Source organism: Schistocerca nitens, chromosome 6 (assembly GCF_023898315.1).
Source record: "Schistocerca nitens isolate TAMUIC-IGC-003100 chromosome 6, iqSchNite1.1, whole genome shotgun sequence".
Taxonomy (NCBI): domain Eukaryota; kingdom Metazoa; phylum Arthropoda; class Insecta; order Orthoptera; family Acrididae; genus Schistocerca; species Schistocerca nitens.
In genome coordinates this window covers 223,011,237-223,031,682 of record NC_064619.1, presented here as the reverse complement: position 1 = coordinate 223,031,682, position 20,446 = coordinate 223,011,237, and the positions used below count along the sequence as shown (strand labels likewise).

At 44.4% G+C, this 20,446-nt stretch overlaps 1 protein-coding gene across 1 annotated transcript in view; it reads left to right on the top strand.

The window, feature by feature from the left end:
• Window positions 1-18,473, top strand: part of LOC126263293 (uncharacterized) — a 279,569-nt gene extending 261,096 nt beyond the window's left edge. Inside the window, exon 4 of the mRNA XM_049960379.1 lies at window positions 18,269-18,473. Within this exon, the coding sequence (XP_049816336.1) occupies window positions 18,269-18,393 (125 nt within the window). The 3' untranslated portion in view covers window positions 18,394-18,473. The remainder of the gene's footprint in view (window positions 1-18,268) is intronic.
• Window positions 18,474-20,446: the final 1,973 nt, after the last annotated feature.

Sequence of the window (20,446 nt, the reverse complement as noted above, 5' to 3'; positions counted from 1 at the left end):
TAACAAGTTTACTCGTCCCTGATTCTAATGGGAGAAAAAAGAATAGCTATCGGCTGATCACAGAAACAGTGAAAGCTGAATGTGATCATGAACACTGATACACTAACAATCAAAATGTCTTTCAAACGTGATGATCTTCACAGTCAGATTCTAAGATCACACTCCACCGCCTTACACTCGCAGCGGCTGCGGCCACACTGAGCTAGTGCTCCCTATGTTGTTCACCCCTCGATGGCAGCGCTGTCATCGCGCGCCCCGATATGTCTCTCTCGTTTCGGTGAATGGACTACAGGTAAATACCGGACTGGTACCCAAGTCCCTCCTCAGTTACACGATTGGCTAACATTTACAACACTTTCGCTCCCTTTCACATTAGTAACACTACACGCGGACAGTTGGGCTACACATATTCAGTCCAAGGGGAGCAACTGGATGGCGGCCACCCATTAACCATGCCATATCCGTTCCTAAACGTAAAAGGAAAAGGTATCAGTCTCGTTTGTTGTATTTTCTTCACAGGGTCGTTTAAGGAATATATTAGCTTCTTGTCGGCAATGATAGCCCGTTATGTCCAGATGGAAGTTCTAAAGCATTGGTTTTGTGGCTCACACTTAAGCCGTCGGCACACGGACCGTGCATCCGAACGTTGAGCGTGCCGAGTTTCTGACGTCGTAGCATGGAATAGCACGTTCGGGAGTCTTTCCGAACGTGCAGAGCAACATCTAGTATGTCAGATATTGACAAACTGCCTATTGGCTTCTGTCTCGGGTTCTTCGGCCGACTTTCATCTAATGATTTTACCGACGTTTCGCTAGCAGGAGTGGCTGGCATTGTCAAATCTTCACCCTCCATTGTCGGTGGTGGAGCCGAGCTCGCGGCCGCAGACTATATGTGCCTGGCGCACCAACGTTCGAGGGCTTCTCCGCGGTCATTTCCGGTGCGGTTCTCCTCTTGCTATCTGCGACGGTCGTTCGCTGAAGTGCGGGAAGCGAGGATCCGTTTACCTTAACGCTTTCCTCTTTCTTGTTGAAACTGTTCGCGTGTTTTTGTATTTCTACTGCTTCTCTGAATAAGCGCGTGTGATAGTGCTTCTCTACAGCCAGAACTTCCGTGTCGGCGAATTTTATTACGTGGTCGGTCTCACTCAGTGCGTGCTCTGCCACGGTCGATTTCATATATTCTGAGCGTTGACCAATCAGGTGGCACAACGCCACCTACGTCACACGCACGCCATCTCCTTCAGCACGGAGTTGTGAGGCGCCATGTTGGCATTCATTTCAAGCTTATAGGTATATATGCCGTTTCTGAGCACCAGCAAATTGAGAATCACTCTAAGACAGGTTGTTAATTGTGTGATTCGTTGCAGTAAAATAATGGGAAACATCATATTCGTGGGAAAAGTATTACTGTAACTTGCGTCTTATGAGATTATGCCATTTGGAGGCCACAACACACTGAAGATCTACCAAAAACGCATTGTTCTTGGTACAATTTGTTATAATTAAATTTTAATTAGTAACATAACTACGATTAAACCGCGTAGCAAGTAGCAACATGCTAATAATTGCTTCACTGTACGGATTATCTGTTCAGCGTAGCCGGCACGGTAGCTCAGCGTGTTCGGTCAGAGGGTTAGCTATCCTCTGTAATAAAAAAACTGAGTTCATCGATCAACAACGAACTTAAACGGATGTCTTATGACGTCTGCCCCGAGCAGATTCAACGAACAAAAGCAAACAAAATGAAATTGCACAAAAAAAAGCGTAGTGAATAGTGTGACTGACTCCTAAACAAGCTGAAGATGATGGAGGTTCGCGTCTCCCCCGTCCAAAAATTTTTTCCCCAACGTTCGCGTCTTTAATAGGTTCTGACGCTTTATGATTAGTTTAATGTAAGTATATACTGTAATATTTGATGTTATTTAAATATAAGTTCATCTTTTTTGAGCAGTAAGTTTATTCGATTGGCTTAATCTACAGGACAGCTTGTGCTACTTGCATAAAGATATTTTCCTCCTTTTTCGCTCACCTTTCGTAATTCACATGCTGCAAAGATTCTGCTACTGGGTAGGAACAGTGATCAAGTAAGGATGACCTGGGGGTTTTACTAATATGTGGGTATGATGAAATAATGTTTATCTTATGTGGAGAACTATGGCAAATTTACCGAGCGAGGTGGCGCGGTGGTTAGCACACTGGACACGCATTCGGTAGGATGACGGTTCAATCCCGCGTCCAGCCATCCTGATTTAGGTTTTCCGTGATTTCCCTAAATCGATTCAGGCAAATGCCGGGATGGTTCCTTAGAAAGGGCACGGCCGATTTCCTTCCCCATCCTTCTCTAATCCGAGCTTGTGCTCCGTCTCTAATGACCTCGTTGTCGACGGGACGTTAAACAGTAATCTCCTCCTCCTATGGCAAATTTGGATCGCGCTCTTTGTAATGGAACGTTTGTAAGCCTGTGTGCTTATTGATTGGACATGGTACTTTCCTTTTCGTCTTGAAACATGTACATGGATATTGAAGTTTTTATTTGTGTATATTACACATAGAACAATGTGACTAGCATATGTACAATGGAGGAAATGTGCGTTTTAATAGAGCTAACGTGGGAATTTTACGTGCGCCCGTTTAAGCCGTCGGCACACGGACCGTGCAATTGAACGTTGAGCATTGGGCGTGCCGAGTTTCTGACGTCATAGCGTGGAACAGCACGTTGGGGAGTCTCTCCGAACGTGCAGGGCAATATCTGGCATGTCAGATATTCTGAGCGTGCATCTGAGCGTTGACCAATGGAGTGGCACAACGCCACTTACGTCACATGCACGCCGTCTCCCTTCAGTACAGAGTTGTGAGGCGCCATATTGGCATTCATTTCAAGCCTATATGTATATGTGCCGTTTCTGAGCACCAGCAAATTGAAAGTCACTGGAAAACCCGTTGTTAACTGTGTGATTCGTTCCTATAAAGTAATGAGAAACATCATATTCGTGGCTAAAGAATTATTGTAACTTGCGTATTATGAGAGTATGCTATTTGAAGGCAGCGACACACTGAAGATCCACCCAAAACGCATTGTTCTTGGTACAATTTGTTATAATTAAATTTCAGTTAGTAACATATCTACGATTAAGGTTTTCAGCAAGTGCTAAGATGGTATGATAGAGTATCAATAGTGTGTTTTTGGGTTAGCGAAGTGAGTAGCGTCACTAATCTCTATGAAGTAGCATGTGTGGGCTGTGGTTTGCAACTCGACACTTCCAATATTTTTCCTACCATTTGCGTTGTTATTAAGTTCTGATACTTCATTACTAGTTTAATATAAGTATATACTATTATATTTGATGTTATGTAAATATAAGTTCACCTTTTTTTGAGGGGAGACTGTTCGATTGCCTTAATCTATAGGACAGCTTGCGCTACTTGTATAAAGATATTTTGCTCCTTTTTCTTTTAAGCTTCGTAATTCACATGTTGCAAAGATTCTGCTACTGGGTAGGAACAGTGATCAAGTAAGGCTGACTTTGGGGTTTTACTAAAATGTGGGAATGATGAAATAATGTTTATGTTATGAGAAGAAGTATTACAAATTTGTATCGCACTGTTTGTAATGGAACTTTTATTGATTGGGCATGGTACTTTCCTTTTCGTGGGCGATGGAGTAAATGTGCATTTTAATAGAGCTAACGTGGGAATTTTACGCGCGCCCGTTTAGTAAACAGTATGATTTACGAACTAGAAACATCCCGCAACTGCCGCTGGACTGCGTTGTGATCGCGTATACCACGTTGGGGCCCACGTACCGTATGCACGAGTCGCATCATTTCTGAGGGTGCAGCACCACGTTGAACTTAGCATGCTCAACTTTGAGTTCGACAGCACTGCCCGTGTGCCGACGGCCTTAGGGTGCCTCCTTTTGAGGAGGATTAGTGGTACGTGTTGGTAAGCGACTGCCCGCCGTGAAGACGGTCCTGAGGAAGAGCTGGCGGTGGTCCGCAGTCTCTGTTCTGACCAGGCAGGCTTTCGGTGAGGGACGGGCAACGCACAGGTGTTTGGGGAGGGACCGTGCCCTGCCAGGGAAACAAAGGGCCATCGCTACAGGTAGCGTGCGCGGGCCCTGCGGCGGGACATGCCAGCGAACACAGGTGCGTGCGTACACACACACACACACACACACACACACACACACACACACACACACACACCTGTTCACAGTAAAGTCCGTTTTACACGACCGACTGTCGCTCAAAATCGACTATTCGTTGTGGGTGCGCATCACGTCGTTGCGTGTAAACCAGCCGTCAATCGTACCGACACGACTTGACAGTGCTCAGTTAACAGTGCCGAGGGTCGACTTCTAACATCCTGAGGACACTACAGACTGCACCTGCCCACAAACACTTACTTTTGTCTTCTTAACCTTACCTCTGTTTGGGAATTTAATTTTACGAATAATTTGCAGCTGTGATTGTATGTAATATACAGGTACTTCGAATAAAAACGTCTTTGTCGTAATTTTTTGGTGTTTTATTAAGTTACATGATGCATTGCAGCCGCTGTGAGTCCATCTTCAGGTGTTGTTGTTGTGGTCTTCAGTCCAGAGACTGGTTTGATGCAGCTCTCCAAGCTATTCTATCCCGTGCAAGCTTCTTCATCTCCCAGTACCTACTGCAACCTACATCCTTCAGAAACTGTTTAGTGTATTCATCTCTAGGTCTCCCTCTATGATTTTTACCCTCCACGCTGCCCTCCAATACTAAATTGGTGATCCCTTGATACCTCAGAACATGTCCTACCAACCGATCCCTTCTTCTAGTGAAGTTGTGTCACAAACTCCTCTTCTCCCCAATTCTATTCAATACCTCCTCATTAGTTATGTAATCTACCCATCTAATCTTCAGCATTCTTTGGTAGCACCACATTTCGAAAGCTTCTATTCTCTTCTTGTCCAAACTATTTATCGTCCATGTTTCACTTCTATACATAGCTACACTCCATACAAATACTTTCAGAAACGACTTCCTGACACTTAAATCTATACTCAATGTTAACAAATTTCTCTTCTTCAGAAATGCTTTCCTTGCCATTGCGAGTCTACATTTTATATCCTCTCTACTTCGACCATCATCAGTTATTTTGCTCCCCAAATAACAAAACTCATTTACTACATTAAGTGTGTCATTTCCTAATATAATTCCCTCAGCATCACCTGAGTGAATTCGACTACATTCTCTTATCCTCGTTTCGCTTTTGTTGATGTACATCTGATATCCTCCTATCAAGTCACTGTCCATTCCATTCAACTGCTCTTCCAAGTCCTTTTCTGTCTCTGACAGAATTACAATGTCTTCGGCGAACCTCAAAGTTTTTATTTCTTCTCCTATCAAGTCACTGTCCATTCCATTCAACTGCTCTTCCAAGTCCTTTGCTGTCTCTGACAGAATTACAATGTCATCGGCGAACCTCAAAGTTTTTATTTCTTCTCCATGGATTTTAATACCTACTCTGAACTTTTCTTTTGTTTCCTTTACTGCTTGCTCAATATACAGATTGAATAGCATCACGGATAGGCTACAACCCTGTCTCCTCCCTTCCTGACCACTGCTTCCCTTTCATGCCCCTCGACTCGTATAACTGCCATCTGGTTTCGGTACAAATTATAAATAGCCTTTCGCTCCCTGTATTTTACCCCTGCCATCTTCAGGTGTAAGTCGTTTAATACGTGATTTAAATTTGCTCTTGAGTGACGTGAAATGTTTTTTCCTGTTATGAGACTGTTAGATGTTAGGTTTCGTATTTCGTGAATCGAGTTTGTAAATGCGTAAGACACTGTGGGAAAAACGGTGAAAAACTTACCAAACAAACAACATTCACAATATACGAAACCTAAAATCTAGTTTTCTCATAAAAGGAAAACACATTACACCTCGCTCAAAAGCAAATTTAAATTATGTATTATACAATTTTCACTCGAAGATGCGCCCACAGGGTCCGAAATGCATCGTGTAATTTAGTAAAACACGAAAAAATTGTGAGTGAAGGCCGTTTGATTCGAACTACCTCTTTTATTTGTTAATATTTGCAGCTGTAGTTCTTCAGAATTGTTTTTCTGTACTAGTTATTTTGTTTTATTCATGTATTCTCGTTTATCCATGAGCGTTACAGTGTTAATTTTGTAGCTGTTGCTCCCCTTTCATGCAGTTCGTTTCTTTATTAACTTAATTGTTAGTGGTTCTTTGTTATTTTCCTTTTTGCATCCGTGGATGTTGTATATGTAGACTGAAGCGCCTAGAACTGCACGGCCACACCGACCGGCCTCTGAAAAAAAAAAGCACACTGTGATAAAAACAGAATACTTAACTTTGACTATCACACAGATGTGTCGCAAGCGAAGGGCGACATACGAAATAATCAGTCTTTGCAGTGATTGCTGATTTCAAATTGACAAACGTCTGTCCTGAACGCTATCGGAGTCGCTAATGTTGACGCTGCTCTCTAAGTGGGCTGTCACTGGTCGAGCGCGGCGCTTATGTCCTCTTCACCTAGGGACCGCTGCTGTCGCGTTGTCGTCCTGGAAGGAAGGGAGGTCGGTCAGCGTCCCCCCCCCCCTCCCCCCAAACCGATGGACCGTCGTCGCATACGGGGCACGACAACGGGAGGAGAGTGGACGCTCTGGTGAACCGGAAGCTGTGGCTGCAGAGGACATCAGACTTCTGGTCGTACCCCACAATCCAGCCTTCGCTCTGGTGGAAACGTCACCTGGACAACACCCAGAAGGGTGCACCTCCACCTCCTGAGGCCCGTATCCAGACATAGAAGGCATAGGCTCCTGCGACATGGGTGGGTCCGGCTCCATCAGTAGGAGGCGGAGGAGGCGAAGGCTCCCTCTGCATTGGGTCGTCCCGTGGTGCCGTGATGACACACAATGGCGGCCGCTATGGCCACGCTGTCGTCGGGATCCTTGAATCTGGGGGAAGAGTTAGAGAAGGATCACAGTACACATGACAGTGGCGAATTTGTTGTGACGTCGGCGCTGCAACCCGTCTGGGTCTGAAATGAGATACATGAAAGCGCCAAGCCGACGAAGGAGCCCATCCTCGTCGCCCAAATGGAGACCCATAATGGGGCCCCTTTCAAACTCTGTCAGGTGCTGATAATGCTGTCTCACATGAGCAACCGGGCATATCTGTACCCTCCACTCAACAGTTGACGCTGTTCACGCCCATTATATACTCTACCACGCTTTTTCTTTTTTTGGTAAGGGGGTAGCCCTTCCGCGCCCACACCGGCATGATGGCCACCACAAAAGGTCTACTGCCATCTCTGCACAGTGATTAGTGTTTACTAAGTGAGGTCTTCGCAGGGAGTGGGTACTGCGATGTTTGCGTACGTCTGTTTATGATTAATCATTAATATGCGCCCATCTGGAGACAGATTGGGTCGAAAGTTGAACGGAGGGTATTGGTTTCAAGGGCAGAGGAAAGAAAGTGCCAAAGCAAGAGCCAAGGGAAATATACCTCTGCGATAGTCGTATCGGGTTGTAAGAGCAGGAAAGAATTGCTTGTTACTTGCGAAAGATCGTGCAATGGTTAGGTAAGTTAGTGGTGGGTATCATGCAGGCGGATACCTTTGACGTGGCAAGGCGTTGTTACTCGGCGGCTGCAACTGAGTAACGGCCTTGTTTTCTCGAACAGCATCAGCATACATGTAAGAGTTTTCTTGATCATCGGTTAGGGCCCGATAAGTCATATACCGGATGCACAGTGTAGGGCAGTGCTGGCGGTTTGTTTGTGCGTTAGTGTGCGACTTCACTGGCTTCCCTATTGGTCGCCTGTTGGTCAGCTGTTGGTCAGCTGTGATAGCAGCTGGCATACCCAATCAGTATTGCTGAAGTGCAGAACCTCTCCGATGTTGTCGCTTGTGGTAACAATACTAAACGCGAACAACACTAATACAGTCTGGTGGCCGTTTTACGTGTCACAGACAATTACAATTCTAATCACTGATATATCGCTGATCGCTGATGGCGTGTATGTATACAAAGTTACAATGTCATCCGATCATGTCTTCTGACTGCTTCGCATTTTTTGTCAGACTGTGTATAAATGTGTTTCGTTTTATTATTATAAAACATCATCAGTGGTCTGGGATGAAACATATTTAAAATCTTGGTCAGATTTTAAGATCTAAAACAGATCTCTACAAAAGATATAGACGTGTAGTTTTTAGTTTCACATTTTCTTTCGTGATTTCTGTTAACATCTCGAAGTGCCGTCTGCTTGCACATTTCCCAGCTATTCTTGCGTGAGCGCCGGCTGATGTGGCCGAGCGGTTCCAGGCGCTTCAGCCTGTAACCGCGCTACCGCTAAGGTCGCAGGTTCGAATCCTACCTCGGACATGGATGTGTGTGATGTCCTTAGGTTATTTAGGTTTACGTAGTTCTAAGTCTAGGGGACTGATGACCTCAGATGTTAAGTTCCACAGTGCTTAAAGCCATTTTGAACCATTATCTAAGGACATGCTGAAATGTAACGGTTCCGAATTTTTATGTGAAATATCTTCAAGTTTTTAAATAAAACAACATTCTCCTAATAACATTCTACATCTGTAGTCTTCAAGTGTACATACACTACTGGCCATTAGAATTGCTACACCACGAAGATGACGTGCTACAGACGCGAAATTTAACCGACAGGAAGAAGATGCTGTGATATGCAAATGATTCGCTTTTCAAAGCATTCACACAGGGTTGGTGCCGGTGGCGACACCTACAACGTGCTGACATGATTTCTCATACACAAACAGCAGTTGACCGGCGTTGCCTGGTGAAACGTTGTTGTAATGCCTCGTGTAAGGAGGAGAAATGCGTACCATCACGTTTCCGACTTTGATAAAGGTCGGATTGTAGCCTATCGCGATTGCGGTTTATCGTATCGCGACATTGCTGTTCACATTGGTCGAGATCCAATGACTGTTAGCAGAATATAGAATCAGTGGGTTCAGGAGGGTAATACAGAACGCCGTGCTGGATCCCAACGGCCTCGTGTCACTAGCAGTCGAGATGACAGGCATCTTATCCACATGGCTGTAACGGATCGTGCAGCCACGTCTCGATCCCTGAGTCAACAGATGGGGACGTTTGCAAGACAACAACCATCTGCACGAACAGTTCGACGACCTTTGCAGCAGCACGGACTATCAGCTCGGAGACCATGGCTGCGGTTACCCTTGGCGCTGCGTCAAAGGCAGGAGCGCCTGCGATGGTGTACTCAACGACGAACCTGGGTGCACGAATGGCAAAACGTCATTTTTTCGGATGAAACCAGGTTCAGTTTACAGCATCATGATGGTCGCATCCGTGTTTGGCGACATCGCGGTGAACGCACATTGGAAGCGTGTATTCGTCACCCGGCGTGATGGTATGGGGTGCCATTGGTTACACGTCTCTGACACCTCTTGTTCGCATTGACGGCACTTTGAACACTGGACGTTACATTTCAGATGTGTTACGACCCGTAGCTCTACCCTTCATTCGATCCCTGGGAAACCCTACATTTCAGCAGGATAATGCACAATCGCATGTTGCAGGTCCTGTACGGGCCTTTCTCGATACAGAAAATGTTCGACTGCTGCCCTGGCCAGCACATTCTCCAGATCGCTCACCAATTGAAAACGTCTGGTCAGCGGTGACAAAGCAACTGGGTCATCACAATACACCAGGCACTACTCTTGATGAACTGTGGTATTGTGTTGAAGCTGCATGGGCAGCTGTACCTGTACACGCCATCCATGCTCTGTTTGACTCAATGCCCAGGCGTATCAAGGCCGTTATTACGGCCAGAGGTGGTTGTTCTGGGTACTGATTTCTTAGGATCTATGCACCCAAATTGCGTGAAAATGTAATCACATGTCAGTTGTAGTATAATATATTTGTCCAGTCGATACCCGTTTATCATCTGCATTTCTTCTTGGTGTAGCAATTTTAATTGCCAGTTGTGTATATATGCAGCCCTCTGCCGCTAGAGGGCTCTGGATTATAGCGTGTAAGATGACGGTGTGTACCGTAGGTACGTCTGTACGTGAGAAACATCGTTCTGTAATCGAGCTTCAAATTAGAAGAGCTCATCCACACTTGGAGCACCCTTTCCTTCAGCATGACAATGCCAGACCATACACGGCCGTTGCCTTCGGTTTAATGTCCTCGATCACCCTACATACAGTCGTGGTTCGGTCCCATGCGATTTTCGCTTGATTCCAAAACTTAGATAACACCTTCGATGACTTCGCTCTGATAGCGATGAGAGGGCAGTGGATTCGCAAACAAAGTCAGACATGTAAATACAAAAAGCTGCAAATAACTTGAATAACTGTTTATTATTCCATGAACCGGTTTTCGAATCTTTTCAGGTTCATCTTCAGATGGTTTTCTGGGTAAGTTGCACGACTATTTGTAGCATAATTCTGGGCGTTGCCTCTGTGACAAAGATGTAACATGTTTTAATGTATCGCCATGAGTATTGTTTATCTGTCGATATGGATGCAAAACTTTCAGTTCTGTACTTACTGCGACAATATGGACGATACTCCTACAGAGACGATTCTTTTCGAAGAAGCGTGCAAATTTATTGGTGACACCACAAATAAAAAGCGAGTCAACAACTGTCACATAGCCCGTGAACTTCGTGTATCCATTCACCGTGCTTTGGATGTAGCAGAACCAAAGTAGAAGTCGCAGAACGATTGGAAAAATGTAGAACATCCTCCATCTGTGGCCCAAAAAAGAAGAGAAGGACGTCATGTATTCGTAATTGTTGCAAGAAGCCAATCTAGCTTGATTTCTCTACAAAAATGTCCAGTGAGTGCAAAGAAAACCTCTGAGAACAAAACTAAAAACCTGAAAATTAGTAGTGCTATTTTCACTTCTTTAATGTTTTATGGGATTTTTAAGTTTTTATTGCTACCTGCATAATAAACAATAAAAATATAGCAAAAAGTAAAACTTAGAGTGGAGGGTATTTGAGTTTTCGTAGAATTAACATTGTCAGGTAATACTTATTTTGTTCATTCCGTGCAGTTCTTTGTTCAAATGCGTGTTTTTCGTAAAAATTAACTTTAAAATTTCCGACTGCAGGGTTTCTCAGCCTATTTCAGCTCCGAAATTTTCACGGGTTATCAGCCGAGTGACGTCGTCTTGTAGTGGCAACGTTTCAATGGACTGCGTATCCATCATCTTCAGGCGACTAGAAGACGACGCCACTCGGCGGATACCCCCTCAATGATTTCATAACTTTAAAATTTATTTGAATATTATTGTGTATTATTAATGTAACCTTTTACATAAAAAACTGAAATGTTTTACTGAAACGGCTGAATACAATTTTTGTGGCTATTTAAACACAGCAGTCTCTCATACCGCACCTGGCACAGAGCGTGACAAAAAGATGGCCTGGGCAGCTAAAGGTTAGCTCTGGGTGTGCTGAAAATGTGTTTGTGACTGTTGAACAAGTTGAGGTGCGCGCAAGTGTAGAGAAATAATTGAGTGGGGTCGCGCGTGCAGGTCCTGGCGAGCTGACAACGCTGTAGCGGCGCGAGGTGCAGTCTGGAGGGCCACAGCGGCCCCCGCTACACGAGTGCAGGGGCCTCTGCCTCCCGCACTAGCCGCTGCATTCTTCTGCTTAGCCCTGCGGGCACTACGCGACGCTGCTCTGGTAGCGGCGGGCGAGCGCGGTCTCATGTCAACCTGCGTGTCGGAAATCAGAGACCACACGGAAATATGACAATGAATATAAAAGAGACCATTCTCAGAGCAAAAGAACGTTATCTGAAAATGTTCTCAGTTACGTATGAATAAAAAAGAAAAAAAAAATAATCGAAGCGTGTTCTCTGTGCAGGGAGTTCCTTCTCACTACCTCCCCTCCCCCTTGAGACGGTTCTGCGTGAAGTCTGCCGTGTCGGGCACAGAACGCAAGAGCAATGTTACATTTGTCAACTCGCTCAAACAGGCAACCTGGTCACTGAAAAATATTAAACTGGCATCACTGTATTCTGGAAGATTTGCGTTACGTTCCGATTTTGCTTTTATCTGCAGCAACAAATTATCAAGACGATTACGGACAGTTTACGAAAATGCATATTCTTTCGATGTTACCGATTTTGCGACATGCAGGAAACTTTTTTGTAATTTAAATTAGTTTAATACATTATGCGAACGAAATGTTAAAATCACCGACATTTTCATATATTTCATACCAAAACCCTGTCAGAGTTTTCTAAAACTACATAATTCTGGTTAAATAGGTCTTAAAATCCATGGAGAAGAAATAAAAACTTTGAGGTTCGCCGATGCCATAGTAATTAGGTCATAGACTACAAAAGACCTGGAAGAGCAGCTGAACGGAATGGACAGTAAATAAGTTTTTCTATTTGGGGAGAAAAATAACTGATCATGGTCGAAGTAGAGAGGATATAAAATGTAGACTGGCAATGGCAAGGAAAGCGTTTCTGAAGAAGAGAAATTTGTTAACATCGAGTATAGATTTAAGTGTCAGGAAGTCGTTTCTGAAAGTATTTGTATGGAGTGTAGCCATGTGTGGAAGTGAAGCATGGTCGGTGAACAGTTTGGACAAGAAGAGAATAGAAGGTTTCGAAATGTGGTGCTACAGAAGAATGCTGAAGATTAGATGGGTAGATTATATAACTAATGAGGAGGTATTGAACAGAATTGGGGAGAAGAGGAGTTTGTGACACCACTAGAAGAAGGGGTCGGTTGGTAGGACATGTTCTGAGGCATCCAGGGGTCACCAATTTAGTATTGGAGGGCAGCGTGGAGGGTAAAAATCATAGAGGGAGACCAATAGATGAATACACTAAGCAGATTCAGAAGGATGTAGGCTGCAGTACGTACTGGGAGATGAAGAAGCTTGCACAGTATGGAGTAGCATGGAGAGCTGCATCAAACCAGTCTCAGGACTGAAGACCACACCAACAACATGACACATAACGGTTTGCTCGCACGTCAAGTACGGTTCGTTATGAGAAGCAAATGAGGAGATTTTTAATAAGCCAGTTGTTAATTTTTCTGATCTGCCTACTTATTTCTAATGCCAACGGCCTTGTCACAGTTGTAACACTGATTCCCGTCAATCATCGAAGTTAAGCGCTGCCGGGCTTGGCTAATACCCAGATGGATTACTGTCCGGACCTGCCAAATACTGTTGACAAGTGGGCTGCACTCAGCCCATATGAGGTCAATTGCGGAGCTACTTGGTTGAGAGTTAGCGGCATCGGTCACGAAACCTGACAACGGCCGGGAGAAAGGTGTGATGACTACGTGTCCCTCCGTATCTGCACCGGTGACGCCTAAGAGCTAAGGATGACACGGCGGCTGGTCGGTACCGCCGGGTCTTAAAGACCTGTTCAGACGGTATTTGTTTGTTGTACTTATTTCTAACGTTACAAAATATAAGCTTTATGCTGTAAGAAAACGTGATGATAAACAGCTGTAAATGTTAGGGACACATTTGTTTGATGTATAACTAATCACTAAATAGCAAAAAAAGTTTCAATTTTCATTTCGTTTAAAAGGATTTTCGAGAAGAAAGGTCGCAAGGCACGCAATGTTTCTATTGTTAAACCTGTATAAACTTACATAGTTTCTCACTTCAGTACTTTTCGGGTTAGATATATCATTTTTTATTTTTCGTGCTACGAGTACATAATCATTTTTTGCCTTCCAAATAACAAATTCTGTCATCACCATTAAAAATTAGGTGAAACTAAATCTCAACAGAACTTGAAGTATACTATAGAGCTCACTTTAAAAGTACGGAAAATGATCTCCGCTTGTCGAAGCTCCTCCAGTTTTATTCATACGAAATCGGATTATGTTCTTTGTTTTGAGCAAATTCTCCCACCCTTTTACTCACGCCGAAAACGTTCTCGGCTTTATTCATGCAAAGCAGAAAACTTTCTCCGAAATCTCGAGTATAAAGCTCACTGAAGCGCCAAAGAATCTGGTAAAGGCACGCGTATTCAAATACAGTGATATGTAAACAGGCAGAATACGGTGCTGCGGTCGGCAACGCCTATATAAGACAAGCGTCTGGCGCAGTCGTTAGATCGGTTATTGTTGCTACAATGGTAGGTTATCAGGAATTAAGTGAGTCTCAACGTGCTGTTACAGTCGGCGCACGAGCTATGGGACATACAGGGTGTTTCAAAAATGACCGGTATATTTGAAACGGCAATAAAAACTAAACGAGCAGCGATAGAAATACACCGTTTGTTGCAATATGCTTGGGACAACAGTACATTTTCAGGCGAACAAACTTTCGAAATTACAGTAGTTACAATTTTCAACAACAGATGGCGCTGCAAGTGATGTGAAAGATATAGAAGACAACGCAGTCTGTGGGTGCGCCATTCTGTACGTCGTCTTTCTGCTGTAAGCGTGTGCTGTTCACAACATGCAAGTGTGCTGTAGACAACATGGTTTATTCCTTAGAACAGAGGATTTTTCTGGTGTTGGAATTCCACCGCCTAGAACACAGTGTTGTTGCAACAAGACGAAGTTTTCAACGGAGGTTTAATGTAACCAAAGGACCGAAAAGCGATACAATAAAGGATCTGTTTGAAAAATTTCAACGGACTGGGAACGTGACGGATGAACGTGCTGGAAAGGCAGGGCGACCGCGTACGGCAACCACAGAGGGCAACGCGCAGCTAGTGCAGCAGGTGATCCAACGGCGGCCTCGGGTTTCCGTTCGCCGTGTTGCAGCTGCGGTCCAAATGACGCCAACGTCCACGTATCGTCTCATGCGCCAGAGTTTACACCTCTATCCATACAAAATTCAAACGCGGCAACCCCTCAGCGCCGCTACCATTGCTGCACGAGAGACATTCGCTAACGATATAGTGCACAGGATTGATGACGGCGACATGCATGTGGGCAGCATTTGGTTTACTGACGAAGCTTATTTTTACCTGGATGGCTTCGTCAATAAACAGAACCGGCGCATATGGGGAACCGAAAAGGCCCATGTTGCAGTCCCATCGTCCCTGCATCCTCAAAAAGTACTGGTCTGGGCCGCCATTTCTTCCAAAGGAATCATTGGCCCATTTTTCAGATCCGAAACGATTACTGCATCACGCTATCTGGACATTCTTCGTGAATTTGTGGCGGTACAAACTGCCTTAGACGACACTGCGAACACCTCGTGGTTTATGCAAGATGGTGCCCGGCCACATCGCACGGCCGACGTCTTTAATTTCCTGAATGAATATTTCGATGATCGTGTGATTGCTTTGGGCTATCCGAAACATACAGGAGGCGGCGTGGATTGGCCTCCCTATTCGCCAGACATGAACCCCTGTGACTTCTTTCTGTGGGGACACTTGAAAGACCAGGTGTACCGCCAGAATCCAGAAACAATTGAACAGCTGAAGCAGTACATCTCATCTGCATGTGAAGCCATTCCGCCAGACACGTTGTCAAAGGTTTCGGGTAATTTCATTCAGAGACTACGCCATATTATTGCTACGCATGGTGGATATGTGGAAAATATCGTACTATAGAGTTTCCCAGACCGCAGCGCCATCTGTTGTTGAAAATTGTAACTACTGTAATTTCGAAAGTTTGTCTGTCTGAAAATGTACTGTTGTCCCAAGCATATTGCAACAAACGGTGTATTTCTATCGCTGCTCGTTTAGTTTTTATTGCCGTTTCAAATATACCGGTCATTTTTGAAACACCCTGTAGCATCTCCGAGGTAGCGATGATAGGGGATTTTCCTGTACGACCATTTCACGAGTGTACCGTGAATATCAGGAATCCGGTATAACATCAAATCTCCGACATCGATGCGACCGGTAAAAGATCCTGCAAGAACGGGAACGACGACGACTGAAGAGAATCGTTCAGTGCGAGAGAAGTGCAACCCTGCCGCAGATTGCTGCAGATTTCAATGGTACGCCATCAAAAAGTGTCAGCGTGCGAACCATTCAACAGAACATCATCGATATGGGCTTTCGGAGCCGAAGATCCACTCCTGTACCCTAGACGACAGGGTGATAGCTTTATGCCATTGGACTTTAATGGCTGGGAACATGTTGCCTGGTCCCAAGAGTCTCGCTTCAAGTTGTATCGAGCAGATGAACGTGTATGGGTGCGGCGACAACCTCATTAATCCATGAACCCTGCATGTCAGCAGGAGACTGTTCAAGCTGATGGAGGCTCTATAATGATGCGGAACGTTTGCAGTTGGAGTGATATGAGACCCCTGACACTTCTAGATAAGACTCTGACACGTGACACGTACATAACACCGTGTCTGATCACCTGCCTCCATTTATGTCCATTGTGCATTCCGACGGACTCGGGCAATTCCAGTAGGACAATGCGACACCCCACACGTCCAGAATTGCTACAGAGTGGCTCCAGGAACGCTCTTCTGAGTTTAAACACTTCCGCTGGCGATCAAACTCCCCAGACCTGAACATTATTGAGTATATCTGGGATGCCTTGCAACGTGCTGTTCAGGAAAGATCTGCACCCCCTCGTACTCTTACGGATTTATGGACAGCCCTGCAGGATTCATGGTGTCATTCTCTCCTGCACCACTTCAGACGTTAGTCGAGTCCATGCCACGTCGTGTTGCGGCACTTCTGTGTGCTCGCGGGGGCCATACGCGATATTAGGCAGGTGTACCAGTTTCTTTGGCTCTTCAGTGTATATTCTCCGTTTTATTCATACGATTCGTTCTTCTCCCTAAATTAGTGGATTCTGTGCCGTCCCCCATTAAAAAGATCTTTCTGAAAGAGTTTAGAGAATGGAAAGTTAACTGCCTTGATCACACAACAAAGACTTTCACTACTGGCGGGGTTCACGCCACTCTGTAGCAATTCTGGACGTGTGAGGTGTCGCATTGTCCTACTGAAATTGCCCAAGTCCGTCGGAATGCACAATGGACATGAATGGAGGCAGGTAATCTGACACGGTGTTATGTACGTGTCACGTGTCAGAGTCTTATCTAGAAGTGTCAGGGGTCTCATATCACTCCAACTGCAAACGTTCCACATCATTATAGAGCCTCCATCAGCTTGAACAGTCTCCTGCTGACATGCAGGGTTCATGGATTAATGAGGTTGTCGCCGGTGAGTCTTCCCGTTTGCATAGTCATGATCCATCAAACTTCCTCGTTTCTGACATTCCGTCCATTGCAGCGGCGGACATCTTCGAACGGACTTCTCGTTCTGTGGAGTTTTGCAGGACGACGAGTCGGTCGTTGAAGACCGACATATACACCGTGAAAAGCGGGTGTGGTAGAACTTTCATGTGATTGGCGGAGATACTCATAATCAATGATAAAACTAAGGAGGTTAGAATCTATGGAAATGCGCTAACACAGTAATCGTAAAGCCATTGACTTTTGCTCACCATATTAAAGGAGACCGGAACACTATGAACGATGTGCGGTATTGTAGCGTTACTCATCGAAATAAAAACTTAAGTTTGTATAAAATTGGTTTCTCGTGTTGCTTAAAGATGCACAAACAGAAATGTAAAGTCAGCTGTTACTTTCTGCAGGTAGATGTTTTAGCTACACTAACATTTTGGTTTAAATATGGGCTATTGGTTGCGATGAGTTTATTCACTGTCTTCCAACGTTTGTTTTTGCAATATATAGGTTCACGAAGGCCAGCACAAGGAAAATCTTGTGGAACAAGATATTGTGACGAATTATAGCATATCAAGTACATATAGTACAATATGTTCACTACGTTTCCGCGAAGTTGACATTAATACAATTTTGACCTCGTTCTATTGCATCAGAGCCGGTGCAGTGTCCTGTATATTTCCATCATTTCGATCATACATGCTAAATGTAAGTTGCGCTAGATGTTTCATAACTGACTGAGTGCAATGTTTCTGTGTATGAAACCTGTCTGACAAGATGTGTTGTTAGACTTGTTTTCCTTCCTTGTTGGCAGCTGGTATCACAACAGCTTTCTATATACTGTATTTTTTACTTTAATGCTTACGTTCAAGACAACCAACAGATAAATCTTCTGATCAGACAACAAACCATTCATTTAAAATTTTCAACATACAAATTTTTTTCGTGCATACATCATTATTGTGCACTGTGCTAATTGTTACGTTTTCTTCATTACAGGAAATGCTGATCCAGGAAGAAGTAATAATTTTTGTGCATGAAAGACTTGAGATGTTATGCTAATTTTTTTATTATGTGCATCTGCTTGTTTTTTAGTGTTGCCAAGAGACATCCCCCTTGATCCATATCACCTTCTCAGGACCAGAAGACTGTGGAGTGGAGTGGGAGAAGAAAATCACTCTTCTTCACCAGGAAAACTGTCTCCTCAAGAAGAGAAATAGTAATCTGAATGATGCGATAAACACCTTGCAAAAGAACGGCGTCGTAGATCAAGAGAGTATTCGACTGCTTTAGAGCGGATCAGGTGTAAATAAAGATTCATTATTACATCAGTTCTTACAAAATATGGATTAGATCAAGGTCTTTTATGAAATAATTTTAACTGCTTCAGTAACTTTACTAATATTTACTAGCAAAATTTTGCCTATAAGTACTAGTAAAGAGTGACTGAAGCACTTGAAATTATTTCATAAATGTTTTGTTATTTAGCATACTAACACACAAGAGGAAAGTAATTCGCCCTTCGCATTTCTTTATTTCAAAAAGTTTAAATACCATTGCAGATCTCAAACAATTCCATAAGCATGGGTAAAATTAGGTCGAAGACTTTTGCATTAATTCTCAACTATTATTTTGTAATAGTATATTTTTGTCAGGGCTAATTTGATTCTTGATTGCCACATCCTAGAACAATAAGTGGTATGAGAGTGTTAATGGAGCGCCTGGTTTACAAGTCATGCTATATACACTGAAGAGTCAAAGAAACTGGTACATCGGCCTAATATCGTGTAGGACCCCGCGAGCACGCAGAAGTGCGACAACACGACGTGGCATGGACTCAGCTAATGTCTGAAGTAGTGTTGGATGGAACTGACTCCACGAATCCTTCAGAGCTGTTCATAAATCAGCAAGAGTACGAGGAGGTGGAGATCTCTACTGAACAGCACGTTGCAAGGCATCCCAGATATGCACAATATGTTCATGTCTGGGGAGTTTGGTGGCCGGCGGAAGTGTTTTAACTTAGAACAGTGTTTCTAGGCCACTCTGTAGCAATTCTGGACGTGTGGGGTGTCCTATTGTCCTGCTGGAATTGCCGAAGTCCGTCGGAATGCACAGTTGACATGAATGGATGCAGGTGATCAGACAGAATACTTAGGTACGTGTCACCTGTCAGAGTCGTATCTAGACCTACCAGGGATCCCACACCACTCCAACTGCACACGACCTGCACCACCACGGAGCTTCCGCCAACTTGAACAGTCCCCTGCTGACATGCAGGGTCCATGGTTCAAATGGCTCTGAGCACTATGGGACTTAACATCTATGGTCATCAGTCAGGCTCCATGGAGTCATGAGGCTGTCTCCATACATGTAGACGTCCAACCGCTCGATACTATTAGAAACGACTCTCCTCCGACCCGGTAACCATATATCCAGTCATCAACAGTCCGATGTCGGTGTTAACAGGCACAGGCAAGGCGTAAGGCTTTGTGTCATGCAGTCATCAAGGGTATGCGAGTTGGCCTTCGGCTCCAAAAGCCCATATCGTTGATGTTTCGTTGAACGGCTCGCAGGCTGACACTTGTCGATGGCCCAGCATTTAAATCCGCATCAATTTGCAACAGAATTGCACTTTTTGTCACATTGAACGATTCTCTTCAGTCGTCGTGTCATTGGTCCCGTTCTTGCAGGATCTCTTTCCGGCCGCACCGATGCCGGAGATTTGGTGTTTTACCGGATTCCTGGCGTACACTCGTGAAATGGTCGTAGGGGAAAATCGCCGCTTCATCACTGCCTCGGATATGCTGCATCCCATAGCTCGTGCGCCAGCTACCACGTTCAAACTCACATCTTGATATCTTGCCACTGTAGCAGCGGTAACCGATCTAACAACTGCACCAGACACTTGTCTTATATAGGAGTTGCCGACCGAATCGCCGTATTCTGCCTGTTTGAATACGCATGCCTATATCAGTTTCTTTGGCACTTTAGTATATATTATATACACACATCAAAAAAGGTTTTGCATCACCTCGTTTCCGAGAGTTCCGGAACCGTACAGAAAATTGGAATGGAGAACAACATAAACATTATTTCCGCCCTTTTTATTGCTCATCAAAAACATACATTGCATGTTGTACCACCATACAACGAGACCTTCAGAGGAGGTGGTGCAGATTGCTGTACACACCGGTACCTCTAATATCCACTTACAAGTCCTCTTGCATCGATGCAAGCCTGTAATAGTCGTGGCATACTATCCGCAAGTTCATC